The sequence below is a fragment of the Exophiala bonariae genome (assembly GCF_035927105.1).
Source record: "Exophiala bonariae strain CCFEE 5792 chromosome Unknown scaffold_21, whole genome shotgun sequence".
Classification (NCBI taxonomy): domain Eukaryota; kingdom Fungi; phylum Ascomycota; class Eurotiomycetes; order Chaetothyriales; family Herpotrichiellaceae; genus Exophiala; species Exophiala bonariae.
In genome coordinates, this window is record NW_027042496.1 from 94,736 (window position 1) to 111,008 (window position 16,273).

Below are 16,273 nucleotides of genomic sequence, written 5' to 3' on the forward strand. Positions count from 1 at the left end.
CAATACATGCACTTCTTTGTCCTGCCCTTTTTGTCTTTGTACGTTTTCCGACATGGAGAAGCCGGATCGCAGGCAGGGCGGTTCTCATACAATCTACTCCGCTCAAAATCAACCAGCATGATCTTTTCTGTGTCTTGATCCAGGAGTATGTTATATAGCTCAGCATCGCCATGCACGACCTGGGAATCGTGTATCTGTTGTAGATGCGAGAGGACCTGCGGTGTGTATTTGGCAGACAACGAGGGCCCTGCCCCGTCGCCCTGTCGAAAGGCATCTAGAAATGGTGTACCGCCATATGAGAGGAGGAGAATATGCACCACGGGTCTATCTCCACCGAAGACTAATGGGCGATTCAAGGTGAAATGGCCACAATATACAGGCTGCGCTGTTCCTTGCAGATGTTCAAGTCGTGTGTATGCTGCTTCTTCCCGCTGCACATATTCGAGGTCCTGATCTTGGAACCCTTTGGCAACAAGGCAATGTCCGGACTTTGGCAGCAATATCTTCAAGACAACACCACGGGCTCCGGCCAAACTTAGAAGGCTGATGCTAGATGCAGAAGGTTCGGCAAACTCCAGTTGGTGTGCCACCAGTGCCGGAAGTTCTTCGGCTGGCAGGGGATGAGCACCATGTTTCGCTTTGTTGGGGCATGTTATATCTGCTCTGCGTTCGAGGACTCCCTTCAATTCCAAAAGACAGGAGTGACTGCAATACGGATGCGAGACGACATCGACAGCAGTACTTCTTGCTCTTGTTGTCATCGCGTGTTTTCCCGTGGCGTGTGCCATGGATTTTGTCGCTAATCTGCAAGCACCCTGTCAGACCCTGGAATGATCAGAAATGCCTTAGTATGCTAGCCGGCTGCTGGTCTTGTAACACACCAACGAGCTTTTTTGTTGTAACTAGTCAATTTCGTGGAAGTCAGAAGAAAAATATCCAGTGGAGAATGATATTCCGTCAACTTCGCCCCCAACATCCTACCGATGAACAAGCGAGATTAGGCCATTCCCCTCTGGAGTAAGTTTTACTCGGATGGATCACTTTTGTGGGGAGTATATACTGAAAGGAATATCCAAGCATCAGATGAGTCATATGAGTACGTAGACATGCTATTCATCATTTTTTCGTAGCTGACAGGATAACCCTGCACTCGGATGGATTTCATGAATAGCTTCAATCTCTTCGTTATGATTCAACAATAAATGTATCACGTGAAGCAACGAGTCCTGATAGATAGTGACTTCCATAATTCTAAGCACATTCGAACAATCTATCTCCAGAGCCTGATGGGCATTCATCAGGCGTTGTTAATGCCCGCACAGGTTGGTATCTTAACCCCGTCGCCTCGATGGGCCCATGCCATGTTTCATTTGTAAAGCCAGCGCTCGCTTCTCTTCCGGCAGTTTGCGAGATCAGGAATCAGAAGTGTTGTCCATCTCCGATTCTGGCCAGTCGTTACCATGGTCAGAGGCTAGCGCCTTGAGATTACTATTTCAAGCGTGTGTGCAGGTTCTAGAACACGAGAATTGTGGGTCCTAAAGCTTCTAGAGACAGCATTGAGTGGGCTCCCATCGAGGACTGGGAGACACAACGCCTTTGAATAGTATCGTTTCTGCCCTGACTTGGCGCGATGGCAACCTTCTGTTAGAGAAGTAAGTAAGACCCAGCGTCAAACTCACAAACCCGCACAATTCCTTGGTTTGATGTGAGTAGGCGACAATGAGTTCTTTGTGGAGGACGAAGGTGCTAGCAGTAATCAGTATGTACTTCAGTACGCTCGATAGCAAAGATAGCTAATGCCTTGTTCACTGAGCCGCAATCGATGATCTGGATATTCATAGTCTGATCACCATGGATGAACGCACATTTCATCACGGATAATCTAGCTCTTCCACATGTCAGGTTGTATCAGAAGGGAGCCATGTGCCTTGCATTCTCAAATATTCGAATTCACTGATCAAACGTGTTCTTGTTTGGAGTGAGTAAATTCATCAATGGGAGACATAAACAAGAAGAACAAGAAATTTATGTTGACTTGATTGAAGCTCCAGATCAACTGCGTTAGTGGGTTGTCCAGCTAAGCCGTTATTTAGCTGAATACGGCTGATTATTAAATGCCATTGCAAGCTTGATGTTTGAACCACGACGCGCTCGCCTCTCATCCAAACAGTCACTGATAATCATCAGCTTTCGTGGTCCTTGCTTCCACGAAACCTATCCAAAAGGTTTGCGTGTTGCCGTCTCGACCCCATATCTCTGCCACTGGCAGCTCATAACAATCATGTGCTTCGTGGCCGCCACTATTCCACATTGCACAACTTCGGTACCGATTCGAGCGAGTGGTTCCAAGCTCATGTCTCAACTATCTCCATCCTTCTTCACGAGCTTCATCTCCATGTACACCTCAGCCGGGTTGAGAGTCCAAGAAACATGCTCTTCGTCGGTATCAGCATCGTCCCTACCTCGTTTCGCTCGGCGGATTGGCGCAGCTCGACGAACGGGTGTTTTGCGCCGTGCTGTAGAGTGTCACATGTCAGTCAGCATATTTCCTACAAAACATGGCTCGAAAGCAAGATGGACGGCTACTGGGTTGTGCAACTCACGCTTTGGAGCTTTGGGTTGAGAAGGAAATAGTTGAGACCCAAGCTTTTCACTTAGCCTCATGATAGCATCAAAATCTCCCTTGCTGTGTTCGTTATCCCAATCGAAGACGAATAACTGAGTCTGCAGCTCAGTGAGAGTGGTAATGATATTGCCTTTGATATGATCAGGCGAGAGTTGCAGTTCGGTGTTTCCTAGTACCGGCAAAGTTTTGGTCTTTCGCAGAATAGCATCGAGTGCTTCGATGTCCTCACCCAGTAGCTGCCAGTAGTTCTTGAAGACTACTGGTTCATCTTGGACGGAAGCAGTGGTTTGCGACGATTCTGAGGGCTGCGGCGCTTCGAGCTTCACGTTGCTCAGTGTGTTTTTTATATCATTGTAGAGCTGCTGAACGTAGACAAACGCGTCGCGCTCCATCGCGACTTCAATTGCTTTTGAAACGTTGGATACGCTTCAGGGAGTGACCAAGTGGATAAGCAAAATTGCGAAAGATGGGCCTCAAATACCATCAGCAGACTTCAACCAAGAGAGAAGATCGATTGGTGTGAGAACAGGTTCATAAAACGTCAAATTATTGTCACTTCTTCACTCGTAGAAAAGGGATATGATTGACATGAGAACACGGCTAGTGAAGGAAGAAGATGTATGTCCAGAAGAGGTCCGCCTAAATCAAACCCTTGAGAGAAACAGCGGAAAATCACTCAGAAGCAGAAGACTCAGTGAAAGAAGAGATAATGAATAGCGAGAGGATGAATGTCCACGGAGAATTTCGTCAATGACCGGAGGGTCATCTGGAAAGGAAGATTTAATGAGCAGATGCTGACATAGTTAAAGGTAGGAGTTTCACCTGGAGAGAACAGACTACGCAAGGAGGAGGAGGTATCGTGCTTTGGCAAATTGTCTGTCTGATTGTCATGCAGTGTCGACTGGGAATTTCATTGAGCAGATAAGGCCTGAAGACGAAGATAATTTGAAGCACGTCCTCATCCATGAGCTGATGAAGCTGACGGTTTAGCTCTCTGCTTCTGCTATTGAACCCCAGTCTCCAGCTTGATATTTGTCTGCTTCATCCTTCTCAGGTTCAAGATCTCAAAACCGAGGCATAATACCACCATTAGCCAAACCTCTCAACTGTGGGACCAAAAAGTAACTGGGGAGGACCTGGCCACTTGGCATAAAAACGCGCCTTCCTGACTAGACCACGACCGTTGCTAATGCCTTCTAGACTGTTGTGTTTGTGTCGCAGGCTTCGGCATTTTGTCGCTTTCGCTTGACTGCACAACTTCCACGACTGTTCTGGGAGGCTGATTGCGTAGTGGACTTCTTTGCTGCTGAAGAGCATCAATTATTGACTGTTAGTATAGCTTTTGTAAAGGTCTGAGTTGAGATATGTAGATTTCAAAACGCGCGACTTACGCGTGGGAGCAGGGCTTGTGGAGTGGTCAAGTTCTCGAAGTTTAGTCACTTGACTGACGACATAAGAAGATAATCTAGTCTTCAGGTTTTGCAAATGAGGGGAAATATCAAGCGAGTATTGCTTGTAGGTGCTGGGTTTCATGTCGTCCTTGAAGTCTTTGTTGTAACCATGGATATAAAACAGAGAAGACTTAAGCTCTTGGTCAATCTCGATTTCTTCTAGCATCTCGAATTTTGTATGAACTTTGATCTGGTTGAGCAGCCGCACAAACTTCTCGATGTTCTCATTGAGTGACTTGCGATAGTCTCGAGGTCTCAGTATACGGTACATGAAGCCGCTCACTTTTGGTGTCAACTCATCTATCTCTAGTTCAAGATTTTTGATGTCGTTGTCGATGTCATTGGCAATTTGCTTCATGAAAGTGAGGTGATACAGCTTCATGATGGCTACAGATCATCTGAGGACATAGGAATCAAAACGGCAGAAGATTTTGGAGAGAGAAGACTCTAAGCGCGAAATATTGAGGACTGCTATAGAGTATCGAGACCCTTCATGAACATGTGAGTCAACATGAACAGGCAGAGGTAAGCAGAGGGTCCATCATGACAGAGGAGTTCAAGAGAGAAACTCAACACATTGTAAAGCAAGTGATGATCGGCAACGAGTTTTTGTATGTGGAATTTGAGAGTTAAACTTCACCGGATTCACTTGATACAAGTGAATGCGAAGTGGGCGCAGAACTGATAAGCAGCTGAGTATTGCTGCATCTGCCCATACGTCCCCAGGTCGACTACACCAAGGCTTAAGACTACCACGAGTTCGCCTTGTTGTGCCTCGATAACCAAGCGACCGCAATAATGGCCTTGGGACCTTCATTTCTCTACCTCGCCCTGCAATTCCTCCTCAGCATCACTTTATTCTTCAACATCATCTGCCACTTCAACACCGCTGTCCTTTTCCTTGATACTTGTCTCTCTAGCTTCACTTGCCTCCGCGTCCTCAGTATCTCCCATGCTCTAATCAGCCAGTCTCTCGCGTGTTGCTGTCGATGATATAAGCTATTAGTTATGTTGCAAGGGAATGTGTGGATGGAAGCCCTGTTGGATGCTTTGGAGAGCTGAACTTACTCTCTGGAGAGACTCCGCTGGAGGCATCACCACTGGGAGATGGAAAGCTCGCATCTGACATTTCTTGATTGACAAGGAGAGGGGAGAGTTTCGACATGGCTATGCGGATGTTGGAGTCAGATGTGGCCCACTTCGCGATGTTTCCGTCGCGATTGGCATTGATCTCCAAAAGCAGATCGATGAGCTGATTCATGATTGCAGTGATCAAAGCTTGCGAGGAATCTTTGAAAGCAGTCTGGTGTGCCGGTAGATGAACTCTAAGGGCGTCTACCAAGCTGTTGAGCGACTCGATACCAGCTTCAAATACTGATGTGTAGTCTTGTCGGCAGAGGAGAGCCTGTAATTCATCGTCCACGCGGTTGTGCGCGGGATCATTTTTGGGTTTGACGAGAGCCTGCAATTTGTTGTGCAAATGGATGTGCGCGAGGTCGTTTTTAAAATTCAAGATGAGATGTTGAAGGTCAAATATATCTCCGAGGCTCAGCATAAAATCATCTGCGGGACCCATAGTGAGCGTTGAAGCTTAACACGATGGAGAAAATTCAGTTGGACAATAAGGCAGCGAGGAATGAGATCGAGGTTGGCCCTTGAAGAAGAGAAAATGGGATCTGGAGAATACACAAGAATAGTTCAAGTAAAAGGGTGATGGCTGGAAGAAGGGAGTAGTGTTCACACATGGAAGGGAAAGTGAAGAATAGAGGGTAAAGTGACAAGATGATGATATCCTCTCTCGAAAATGTATTCTTAGATCACCGAACCGCAGATCTCACTTAACGCAGTACCTACGACGGTGAGAGAACAAGGCAGCTCAGAAGAGTTTACAGTCTTGGAAATTATACTGGTGCTGCTTGGTCATGAGATGAGCGCGACAAGTGAGGTTTCCGGGAACCAAAAACAGCCCCAATATCAATGACAGCACTTCCTCTAGAGCAGCAGTGAGCTAACACGATCAGTCACCATGCCCGCCGGTACGGGATCCCGACATCGCGATTGCAGCGCACCATCATCTAACAATTCACCATCCCTTCCCTTCCATGTGGGAATAGAAGTGTTGCCCACCACCAAGCGGAGTGCATAATCATTCAGCACCTACCCCTGACCGAAGTGCGGAGAGCTAGCCTTGCGCTCGGTTGATAGTCGGTCCGTGAACGGGGTTCTCTTGGCGGCGTCGTGCGCGAGCATTTTCCGCAGGGAATAGTCAGTTGCCCTGTGCGATCGTCTCATCATTTCTCCGGCGATATCTGGACGTGAGTTACATGGTTTGAGCAGTCAATCTAGGTGACGAAAGGTGGGTGTACGAATGTGCCGCATCAGAGGGCAGGGTAAGCCTCACAAACAAGAAGACGAAACTGCTCGAGAAATGCATATAGATGGAAATGCAAGGTGAACGAACGTTCAAACAAATGTGTTATCCAACAGTTGGCATTGGCACCACACTATGTGGACTAGCTTCCAAGATACAGCGACCTGAAAACCACAAGATTCAATGCCCCATGGACAGCTTTTCTTGGTGCACTCCCTCCCTGCCAATGATACCTTTCATCTCGTGCCCTGGAATCTGTGCAAAAGACTTTTGTTGCTGTGAAAATGAAAGTTGACACCTCCGTTTCAGTTCTCTCAAGCCAAGGAGAACATCGATCATTGAAAAACTGCGTACGTCGCCTATACAAACACGTCTTGGATATTAATTTGGCGTGTATATGACAGAAGAAATCATCAGGAGCTTAGTGACCACTCCGCTGTTTCATCATGGCTCTTCGTTCCTTCTCCTTGGCTGTGGTAACGTTAGCTGTGTTTCATCGTTCATAGATTTCGATCGAACTTACCTTCATCATATACCAAGAATTCATGTAGAGCTTTTCCAGCCGGTACCATTGGTAGAACAGGTACCTTCTTGTCAACGACAACTTCCAATAGTGCAGGCTCGTTTCCAGTACCGCTAATGAGCCACTCAAGGCACTCCTCAACCTCGGATGGTTTTACACATTTCCGAGCTTGAACACCCATGGCCTCTGAGACAGCAACGAAATTGGGGTTCTTCTGATGAGTGTGTGCGAATCGATCTTCGTAGAACAGACTTTGCCATTGAGTGACCATACCCTGTTCTTCGTTGTTGAGGATGATAACCTTGACACCAATATTGAACTGGTTTGCTGTGCTCAATTCCGTCAATGTCATGTTGAACGAGGCATCACCATCAATATCAACAACGAGTGCATCAGGCTGAGCTACCTTTGCACCAATGGCTGCGGGTAGGCCAAATCCCATGGTACCTAGACCACCCGAGGTGACCATTGTTCGTGGATGTCGCCATCTGAAATGTTGAGCAGCCCACATTTGATGTTGACCAACACCAGTCGCAATGATGGTCTTCTCCTTCATATGAGCGGTCATATCTGACAATTTCTCGATGATTTCCTGTGGCTTGATCAAACCCTCTGGAGTGCCTCTCTCAAAATTGTTCAGTGGGAACCTTTTCTTCCAGTCCGCAATCTGGGCGAACCATTCTGATCTGTCGCCAACCTTCTTCACTTTGGGTAGGAGGGCTGCAAGATTGGCTGCAACGTCTCCCTCAACAGCCTCAGTTGCCTGCACGACTTTGTTGATGTTCTTGGGCATAATTTCGAAATGAACAATGCCACCTCGCTTCTGCGCAGCAGCTGCCTTGGCTTGAGGAGCAAAACCGGCAATGTTGAGAGTGACACGATCATCGAATCGTGCACCAAGAGCAATGATAAGATCTGCTTCCTGCATAGCCATGTTTGCATATGCTGCACCATGCATACCCAGCATATGTAGGGACTTAGGATCCAGTTCGTCGAACCCGCCCAAGCCTTGCAGAGTGGTTGTTACTGGGATATTGGCCTTTTCAGAAAGTTCTTTTAGGAGTTTCGGTCCCTCGGGTGTAGCAAGGACGCCTTGTCCAGCATAAACGACAGGCTTTTTGGCAATGTTGATGAGATCAGCCACACGGTTGATAGTGCCCTCCAATTGTCGGCGAGAAATATCCCGGGCAGCCAAAGTGGCGGCGGATGGATGTGCAGGTAAAGTTGATTGCATTGGAATGGGGCGCCTTAGGATGCCAGCTGTGACATCTTTTGGCAAGTCGACAAGAACTGGACCGGGTCTTCCAGAGGTGGCGATTTCGAAGGCTTCCTTTATCCTCTTTGGCAGTTCTGCGACATTCTTGACCATGACATTCCACTTTGTGCAAGCTCTTGAAATGCCAATGACATCGGCCTCTTGGAAAGCATCGGTACCAATAGCAGTAGTTGGTACCTGACCACAGAATACAACCATGGGAGTACCATCCGACATGGCATCCTGCATGGGAGTGATTACATTGGTGGCACCTGGCCCCGATGTTACAAGGACGACGCCAGGCTTTCCGGATGCTCTCGCATAGCCTTCTGCCATATGACCTGCGCCTTGTTCATGTTTTGGAAGGATGAAGTTGAAGTGTTTCGAGTTGTAAATGGCATCGAAGACTGGGAGAATGGCACCGCCAGGGTAGCCAAAGATGTTCTTGACACCTTGTCGTAGCATCATCTCATGGAAGATTTCTCCTCCTGAGAGACCAACAAATGAGTCATCGAGCTCGGGTAATTGTCTATTGACCAAAGGCGAAGGCTCATTCCGGCGGAAGTCATTGTTGAAAGCTGGGCTGGGGATGGGTCGAGCTGTTCTGGTGGAGGGTCAGTCTCGAAGCTCAGAATGTGTGGGATGCTTATAACATACTGTGTCTGAGCCGCGGCAGTGGTGGCCGGTCGTCTCGTCTGCTCTGTGGTTGATTTTTGGGATTTTCGGTAAGGTGAAAGAGCTGCGGCGGGAGTGGTGGTGGAGAAACAATTGGTCGAGCATGAAGGTCTTCGTTTGGAGATGGAACGAATGGTGGTTGAGCCAGGCCTCATGGGCATCATCCTGGTCGCCATTTTGGATGTTGTATGTGACAGAAAGAAGTTCTGCCTCGAATTGCGAGTGTGTTTTGGAGTGAGTAATAAATGGCAAAGGATTGGAAAAGGTGTGAGTCAGTGGCCTTGTGCTGGTTGATTTACTAGGGAACTGGATTTTGCGGAGAAGGGCTAGAGAAACTCGAAGGGAATTTCGGGATCTGGTGCAGCCACGCCACTTTCTTTTCCGACGTCGGTCTTGGCATCTCCGGATCGGAATAATTTTGTTCCATTCGTTTTCTTCCTCTGCCCCGAATTGGTATTCTTTTCACCCAATACTATCATAGGTATATATGAAGAGCATAGCTGTATAGCCCAGAGTTGAGTGATTGTGTAGAGCTAGTTGCACTCGTGAACAACCTCCAGAAGTCTGCACTTCGCTACATCTCATGAACTTCGCGGTCGAATACCTCCCACACCATATCGGGTTAGCTCGAATAGACGATGGGCGAAACCGGCAGCAAGATCAAGAGTCCAGACTCAAATGGGGAGCCTAAAGCACCTCCGAGACCAACCTCCACCTATCAGACGCAAGTCGTTGCTAAGACCCCTCCCTCCACCAAGCAATATATGATGCATGATCCTGTGTGCGAATCATGACTTTGAAAGCAGGGTATCAGCCAATTCAGAATATATATATCTCAATCCAGCTCAAACCGCTGTCCTTCACCCACAACTCTCGCATCAGCAATATTGGTCCGAGGAACGGTTGATTGCACCGCTTGCCCCGTAGACGCCACGGCGACATTCTCAACAGCACCCTTATAGATCCGGTTGACGACCTTCATTAACTCCCCTTGCTGGTCTTCGTCACGGTCCTGATCCTGAAACTTTTGTGCTATATGCCATTCCTCCGCGGTTAGCGACAACGCTTTCGATCGTTTAGTCAGCACCTTTTGCATCAGACGTGCCAGACCAGTGTCCATATTCAACTTATCAACAAACATGTCAAACAAATCGGTGCTTCCACCCCAAAGTGCCAAATCTGGCGCCGTGGATCCGTTGTAGTCGCGTAACTTGACATCTGCGCCTGCATCGATGAGCATGCGTAAGATCCCTGGCCTCCTTCTCCAGACTGCAGCATGTAGAGCAGCTCCGCCGAAGCGGCCTGCACGCTCATCGAGATTTGCGCCCATGGCGATTAGGCTTCGCACCGTCTCAATCAGTCCGTAGCTTGTGGCGTAGTAGAGTGCACGAGCGCTTGTGAGTTCAGACTTGGGAGGTATGTAGCCGTGCTTCGAATCGAACAAAACTACCTGCAGCCAGAATAGGAAATTCTCGTTTGGCTGTGGTGTCATGAGACGAAGTATCAGGGGCTGAAGCTCTTTCTCAGCACCAGATAGCTGCACGTGGAAAGGCCAATTCTGAGCCGCATATCGAAGTAGGGGATAATTTTCGAGAGTCCATTTCAGCTCTCCCAGTATCAGTGGCCCAGATTCGAAATCTTCCAAAAGGAGATAAGATATGCACACTTCGGCAATATATTTGTGGGATGTCGCAGCAGGAATTGAAAACTCGGATGTCGGACTGAGCCGATCAGTGAGGTATTCGCGGACTGAGTGATGTGCTATTCGAGCAGTCTCGGATACCGTGTTAAATGAGACCAAACTACCGCATATTTCGAGGACGTCTTTTGGGTCGTTCAAAGTTGCGTCCGGATCAAGCCAATCGAAGTTGGAGTCGAGAACAACAGCTTGCGACAGTTCTGGTAATGTCAGAGGATTAACAGCATATGCAAGCCAGAGTAGTGTTCGTCGCGCAAAGTCAACGTCCGCCAAGTCGATATTCTGTAAGATTCGGCTGTATGAGCCTTCGAGACTCGAGGGTAGAGACTTTAGTGCCTTCTTAACAGCTGCGTCAGTTCGGAGAGACGATATCGCATCCAGTTGACACTGCACCCATCGAAACCTAGTCACTGTAAGGACGCTATGAAATGTTTCCCCGTCTTGATAACACTTACATCGCATGCGAATCCTTCCGCAGAGTCTGTTCAACATAAACCTTCATTTTAGGACTCATCCTCGTTAGCCGAGCATCAGAATCAATTCTCATCTTAATGTAGGCTCCAATGTCATTCTCGATGGCATCCTCCGGCACGGGAATTTCTTGGAAAGGCTCCAGTCGTCGCTGTAAGTCCACTTCAGGCCGACTGCTGATGAACACCCGCAGTGGGTACTTGCCTGATGAGATGCAATCCGTGAGGAAGTCGCACACAATACCATAATCCGGGGATTCGTCTAGCCCGTCGATAACAATAATACTAGGCGACTGGTCTTCCAAAAAGAGTTTCAGAAATCGCTCGAGTTCTTTCGATTCAGGCTGCTTCGGTGTGCCCGCTCGGCCTACCGCACGCTGGTATGCGTCTGATATATCGTTTGGTATTTCGCCTGGCCCAGCACAAAATTGCTTAACAATCGTTCCAAAAAATGTCTGTGGTGTAAGACTCTCGATCGTACTTGCATCATAGTAAAAATATGCCAGCCTAACTGCTTGCATGTCAGATTGAATACTCAAATGATTTATAATATAACTTGTCGCGACTGTTTTGCCAGATCCGGCTTGGCCATGCATCCAAAGCAACGAAGAACGTTTCTGCATCCAGGATTGGAACTCCGGTTCGTGGAGTAGCCATGTGCAAGTGTCCAAGCAGTGCAGCTGACATCCTCGTCGGTATTGGGCATCGTATTGATGGTCTGATAGCCAGTCTAAGATTTCCCGTCGTTCTTGGAGTGCCTGGTTAGTTCTGAAATCCGCGCTCAAATCGGACACTGAGTCCGCAATGTTATCGAGTAAGGTAGTGTGGTCGATCAACATATCTCTGCTCCGGTCAGTAAACACCAAAATCGGTCTTTTCGTGTAGTACCCACACCGAAATGCTATTCAAACCCAGTGAAAACGAGTTCTTGTGCCTCTCGAGGGCGGAGACCAATTCTTCAGTCTCTCCCTTCCGCAGTGGCCAAAGAAGGCGATTGAGTGTCCTTCTTCCCTTAGATAGTCCAGCATCCGGCGAGTCCTTCTGCAACTTCGTCGACAACTTCTGCAGTAGCGATCGTAACTCTTGCAGGAGGCCGTCGAATTGATAGCCAGATGGATCACCATGCTTGACTGCACCCTGAACACCTACCAAAACACCGCTGACGCTGGTGACTTCAGCAACCAGTCGTCTTGCCTCATCTGGGGCGCTGGAAACTCCGCATCCATAACGATAACACTGTCCGATCACAAGCCCTGCAAGCTGGATCACTCCTGCCACACCGGTCGCGATCGAAAGCGGGTCGGTCATCTACCTGGGGCACAGTAACACGAATGTAAACGCATCTGTCACGTCTTCTCGAGTCAAAGCTGGCTGTCAGTCACAGGAGAGCTAAATCAGGTATAAGAAGTCATGTTCACTTCAATTAACATATGGAAAGTTAACCTTGTGAATGTGTTGAAGAAAGTGTTGCCGGAATGGCTGTGCTTGTGCTCGCTTGTGGCTCAGCCCCCTTGAGCGCCGCTTTAGCACCACTCTCCATAAATGACAAGGCGGCGTCAGATCATGTTAGATAAGCTGAGTTCGGCCCCTGGGACGCGCAGCCTGGTGCTAGTCTACACACTTCAACACCACCATAAGATAAATTGGGGGACAATCAGATCAGTGCAAGTGCGAGTCTTCCACACAGAGTAGAGAAATTAATGGGAGCTCATCTTGTATTACCAAGTCTGAACATCTTGAAAGGTTCGAACCAAGAAGGCCCCGGTCATGCGATTCATCTCGTGTATTCAACATGAACCATGCCGGTATCTACAGAATGAAGCATTAAATAGTAGTGAGGCGCCATTGAAACGCAAACAAGTGATACCTATCTAATGGTCTCGCACTCCGAGTCGTGGTTTCCACCGCTCTAATCTCCTGAGTACGGCGCATCAGTACTCCTACTAGACAGCTCCGGCGGAGCAGGGAACCATGGCGCCAACATACAGTGGAAACTAAAACTTTGGGGCATCTATTTTGTGAATATACTTCGTGTCGACCCTGCCAAGGCCGTATCGTATCGGCCGTCAGGCATTGCCGCCCATCTTTTGGAAGTCGCCGAGGTAGTCACACGGTCTAATCGGCCAATTATCGCTCTGGCGGAACCGCATCGTCCATTATTCGAGGCTGAGGATCGAAAAACGTCTTACTTCTGCAAGAGGCACGCACGGTCCACATTCCTGGTGGCATCGACGTCGAGCCAATGACAGTCCTAGTGGAACCGCATCGTGACGCAAGGAAAACCACAAACATGGCACGTGATATGCCTATCACGTCGGGCTTCCCCAACTTGGACCGGAAGTAGGGAGTACCATCCCCGCAATGGGTGGGCGAGCTAGAGGTGGCGACGGTGATAACTCAGGTCAAGGCTTTTCCTTCGACAACGTTCCAAAACTACCTAAAGGTATCTCTGCTCTAAACCCTCCTCCAAGCGCAAGATCATACGGTCGTCACTGGCCTAGGTTGAGACATGTATGGTGACGGCAAGGACGCATAACCATATGCCGAGGCTGAGAAAGCAATATCAGAGCTGCGACCGCTGCCGCCAAGGTCGACGGGCCTGTGACGCGGTGACAAATGGCGCGAATCCGCTGCAGAGTGGTGCCGCACAAGCGGTGGCCTGCTCAAACTGCCAGAAATCGAAAAGAAATTGTACATTCGACTGGCTCCAGCAACTCCCACGTGGATCACTACCAGAAAGGCTGAAACAAAAGTTCTCCAAAGACTACGATTTTGTTCACTACGAACAAGATCTGCAACCTCTAAGGATGCCGCGTTTACGTCCACAGCCTACGAGCCGGTCAGGAGACATGCCCATGGCCGCTCCAACTCAATCTGCTTCCTGCCATGGGGACTGCCACCATGCACAGGGTGTGGGCTCCACTGATTTAGCGACTGATCATGGTTCACTTCCCCGGACAGGCGATGTTTTTGGCACAGTCGCTGACAAATTTGACTGCGCGCCTCAATCCTTTAATTGGTTGGTGACTAGTCCGACCGAAATTCCGACTGCTGGCGTTGGTGGAACAGAAGGCTTCCTGCTGATGAAAAGACTAGAGGAGACAGAGACTGTGATGACCTCTGACAACTGGGATCCGCCATCATCATCGTGGCCTGCTCCTCCACCAATTTTCGATTACACGTTGTCCACAGAAATTGCTAACGGGATAGGAAGATCAGAAGAGTACGCGACAACGACCGATGCAGATCCAGACCATGCCGCAGAGATCCGAGACGCGCTTCATGACTCGTTTCCCACAGATCAATTGATGTTCCAGCCTGTCCATTACTTCCCAACAGACCTTTCCACCCTATCGAGGGAAGCAGAAGTCAATAGCCAAGACTTCCAACTAGTACAGAGCTACACCAAAAGTCTCATTTGCAAAACGCTCCTCCAAATATACCTCGAAAGTTTTGAGAATATCCCTTCACTTTACTTTCAAGCATGGAACTGGCGATATATGCAAGACCACACCCCGCTCTGTGGGAGCTTCAGTTTCTTACAATTAGCCAAGAATCTCGACAAGATGCTCGACCCGCTTCGCAGGTCACCTCTCAGTCCACAAGAAAGTGACAAAGCGTCAAATGCTTTCAGATACGCTGTCATGGCGTTTGCCAGCCAATGGCTTGAGCCAGACCAGGCCAAGTCGGCAGGACTCACGGATCAGTGGGCCATTCACACTGGTGGGAGAAACTTGGGAGAAGTTCAATCCCAGTTGCAGCAGGAATTGCAGTACAAGGCTGAGGATGCGCTTCGTAGCTGTCTGGGACTCACATCTTTTCAAGTGATCCTCGCCCAACTGTTATTCTCATGGTTTCGCAAACCTGGGCTCGCCGACAGTACAACTAACCATAAGTCCACTCCACCTCGGTTGCCTGGGGCTCACAATCCTCTTGATCATACTGTACTTGCAGTCCAACAGCTTCTCTCCTGGAGAAGAAACATCATTGCAACGGCGAAAGAAGCGGCCGATTCTCCTCCACAGACCACTTTCGTGTTACCGAAATCCATTCCTCGGCAAGGTTTCCTGGCTTTCAGTGTCATGTTTCGTTTTGGAGTCATGTGCGACACCACAACGGCAGTCATGAGAGACCGGCTTCCAGTCATTCCCGACCAGGAGTCCGTCTTTGAGATCGAGGAAGTGAAATCGTCAATGCATCCCGCCTCGGAGGCGGTGTTCAGTGCAAATCGAACAGTGAGCATGTGGGATTCTCTGGGCCCGGACTCGGTCTGTAGGTTCGGAATGACGGCTCCACGCTGGCCATGGACGGACGACGTGGCAGCACGAGTGCTACAAGAGGTCCTCGCACTGAAGAACCTTCTTTGGCGGAGATTACCTACGATACAGACCAGTACAGCCAGTGGCTCGGCTCCCTATGACCTCGAAAAACACATTGGGGAAACGTGCCAGATCTACCAATATGTTACGAAGCAGTATGCCGAATTTCTCGAGGATTGTAGGGTTCATCTTGCCCAACTTTCCTTGAAGCTCAAGTCATGGTATCTCATGATATGTAGTCATTGGCATTTGGCATGCCTGATTCTGGCTCGTCATATCGAACTTATTGATGAAACCGGCCAATCTGAACTCGTTCAGCGCTCGCTGCGCCAATCGTCGGCCTTGGTTTGGGGCATTCGAAAAGATAACACTTATGCCATATCGAGGGTGGCGAGCGTGGCAATCCTGCCCGACTTTTGCAGCATGAGCTGTGCACGTGAGGACAAGTTCTTTTTCTTTGCTAGCCAAGGTGCACTGACTACTGAGCCATGGTCGGAGGTACTCTACCAAAGTATCACAAGGTCCTGTGAAATTCTGCTTTTTTGGATTGCCTGCATCAAGGATCCCAATCTCGACCCTGATCAGCTCGTCTGGCTTAGAACAAACGCAGACATTCTAGATTTGATCGAAAATGCATCTGCTTGCATCGAAGCCCTGAAATACTTGGGCGGTCGTTCCAATCACATTATGTGCACCGCCGGTTCTATGGACTCGCGCCTCCAAGAATTGAAAATGGACGCATTAATTCAAACGCAGCCTGCCGACCTCGGATGGCGAAGCTGGGGTCAGGGTGCTACCTATGATTATTCATTTACGTACGATCAACTTAACTATAGTGACCCTCTTATTTGATCTCGACGTTACTAAGACCTTGAGTTGTAAGG

The 16,273-nt window shown here is 48.7% G+C and overlaps 5 protein-coding genes across 5 annotated transcripts; 1 reads left to right on the forward strand and 4 right to left on the reverse strand.

The window, feature by feature from the left end:
- Nucleotides 1-2,358: 2,358 nt before the first annotated feature.
- On the reverse strand, nt 2,359-4,459 carry LTR84_005594 (uncharacterized protein; the record flags this gene model as incomplete). Its single annotated transcript, XM_064849160.1, has 3 exons — nt 2,359-2,516; nt 2,604-3,032; nt 4,018-4,459. The coding sequence occupies 3 exons, from the start codon at nt 4,457-4,459 to the stop codon at nt 2,359-2,361; spliced, it is 1,029 nt and encodes a 342-aa protein (XP_064703863.1).
- A 624-nt stretch (nt 4,460-5,083) lies between these two features.
- LTR84_005595 (uncharacterized protein) lies at nt 5,084-5,653 on the reverse strand (the record flags this gene model as incomplete). The annotated part of the gene is made up of 1 exon (XM_064849161.1): nt 5,084-5,653. One exon carries the CDS (start codon nt 5,651-5,653, stop codon nt 5,084-5,086), a length of 570 nt encoding a protein of 189 aa, XP_064703864.1.
- Nucleotides 5,654-6,869: 1,216 nt separating this feature from the next.
- Nucleotides 6,870-9,077, reverse strand: ILV2 (Acetolactate synthase, mitochondrial; the record flags this gene model as incomplete). The annotated part of the gene is made up of 3 exons (XM_064849162.1): nt 6,870-6,919; nt 6,972-8,830; nt 8,884-9,077. The coding sequence occupies 3 exons, from the start codon at nt 9,075-9,077 to the stop codon at nt 6,870-6,872; spliced, it is 2,103 nt and encodes a 700-aa protein (XP_064703865.1).
- Nucleotides 9,078-9,736: 659 nt separating this feature from the next.
- LTR84_005597 (uncharacterized protein) lies at nt 9,737-12,378 on the reverse strand (the record flags this gene model as incomplete). The annotated part of the gene is made up of 3 exons (XM_064849163.1): nt 9,737-11,003; nt 11,056-11,913; nt 11,963-12,378. The coding sequence occupies 3 exons, from the start codon at nt 12,376-12,378 to the stop codon at nt 9,737-9,739; spliced, it is 2,541 nt and encodes an 846-aa protein (XP_064703866.1).
- Nucleotides 12,379-13,610: 1,232 nt separating this feature from the next.
- Nucleotides 13,611-16,241, forward strand: LTR84_005598 (uncharacterized protein; the record flags this gene model as incomplete). Its single annotated transcript, XM_064849164.1, has 1 exon — nt 13,611-16,241. The coding sequence occupies one exon, from the start codon at nt 13,611-13,613 to the stop codon at nt 16,239-16,241; it is 2,631 nt and encodes an 876-aa protein (XP_064703867.1).
- Nucleotides 16,242-16,273: the final 32 nt, after the last annotated feature.